Source organism: Elephantulus edwardii, unplaced genomic scaffold, assembly GCF_000299155.1.
Source record: "Elephantulus edwardii isolate Elephantulus edwardi_28Jun2011 unplaced genomic scaffold, EleEdw1.0 scaffold00246, whole genome shotgun sequence".
NCBI classification, from domain to species: domain Eukaryota; kingdom Metazoa; phylum Chordata; class Mammalia; order Macroscelidea; family Macroscelididae; genus Elephantulus; species Elephantulus edwardii.
The window spans coordinates 2,174,828-2,175,628 of record NW_006399996.1 but is presented as its reverse complement, the minus strand read 5'-3'; the positions used below and the strand labels follow the sequence as shown (position 1 = coordinate 2,175,628).

At 51.4% G+C, this 801-nt stretch overlaps 1 protein-coding gene across 1 annotated transcript in view; it reads right to left on the bottom strand.

Annotated features, from left to right (window-relative positions):
• LOC102854774 (calcium/calmodulin-dependent protein kinase type II subunit delta-like) overlaps nucleotides 1-801 on the bottom strand; it is a 6,978-nt gene that overhangs the window by 2,322 nt on the left and 3,855 nt on the right. The window contains exon 2 of the mRNA XM_006899175.1: nucleotides 6-639. Coding sequence (XP_006899237.1) covers nucleotides 6-639 — 634 coding nt within the window. The remainder of the gene's footprint in view (nucleotides 1-5; nucleotides 640-801) is intronic.

Sequence of the window (801 nt, the reverse complement as noted above, 5' to 3'; positions counted from 1 at the left end):
CATGCCTGCTGGTCTCCTTGAACTTCTATGGCTAAGCCAAAGTCTGCCAACTTCACAGCTGCTCCTTTGGATTTGCTAGCTAAAAGCAAATTCTCCGGCTTCAGGTCCCTGTGAACTATGCCATTTAGGTGACAATGATTTACACTTTCTAGAATCTGCTGTATATAATGACTGGCATCAGCTTCACTGCAATACTCCCTTGCCACTATATCTTCAAACAGTTCACCTCCAGTGACTAAATCAAACACCAAGTAATGGAAGCCCTCTTCTGATATACTGTCATGAAGCCGCACAATATTTGGGTGCTTCAAAAGACGGCAGATTCTAGCTTCTCTTTCCAATTTCTGGTGATCCCTCGCAGAGAGCTTTTTGGTGTTGATAATTTTGGAAGCATATTCTTGTCCAGAAGAGATTTTCATACATCTTCTCACCACTGAGAACGCCCTTTTTCCGAGCTCCTCGAAAAGCTGATATTCGTCCGTGAACCTGGTGCAGGTTGTGGTCGAAGCTATCTCGGTCCAGGCAGTGCCTCTGGCTGGAAGGTGGTGGAGGAGACTCGAGCAGATGTGCTGCTTTCCAGGGACCGGCTCCGCTGAGCTGTCACCTAGGGCCGCCCTCACTTTTCTCGTCCGAAAGTAGCTCGCCAGGGAAGGAGTGTGCGCAGGGGCGGGGCGGGAGCGGAGATGCCCAGAAACGGTGGCGTGGGGTCTCCTCCCCGCGGTCAGTTGATCCTATCCCCCTCGGTGCTTCGCTTCCTTCTCTGTAAGGTCCACCAGACCCCTTTCCAGACCCTCGCCCCAG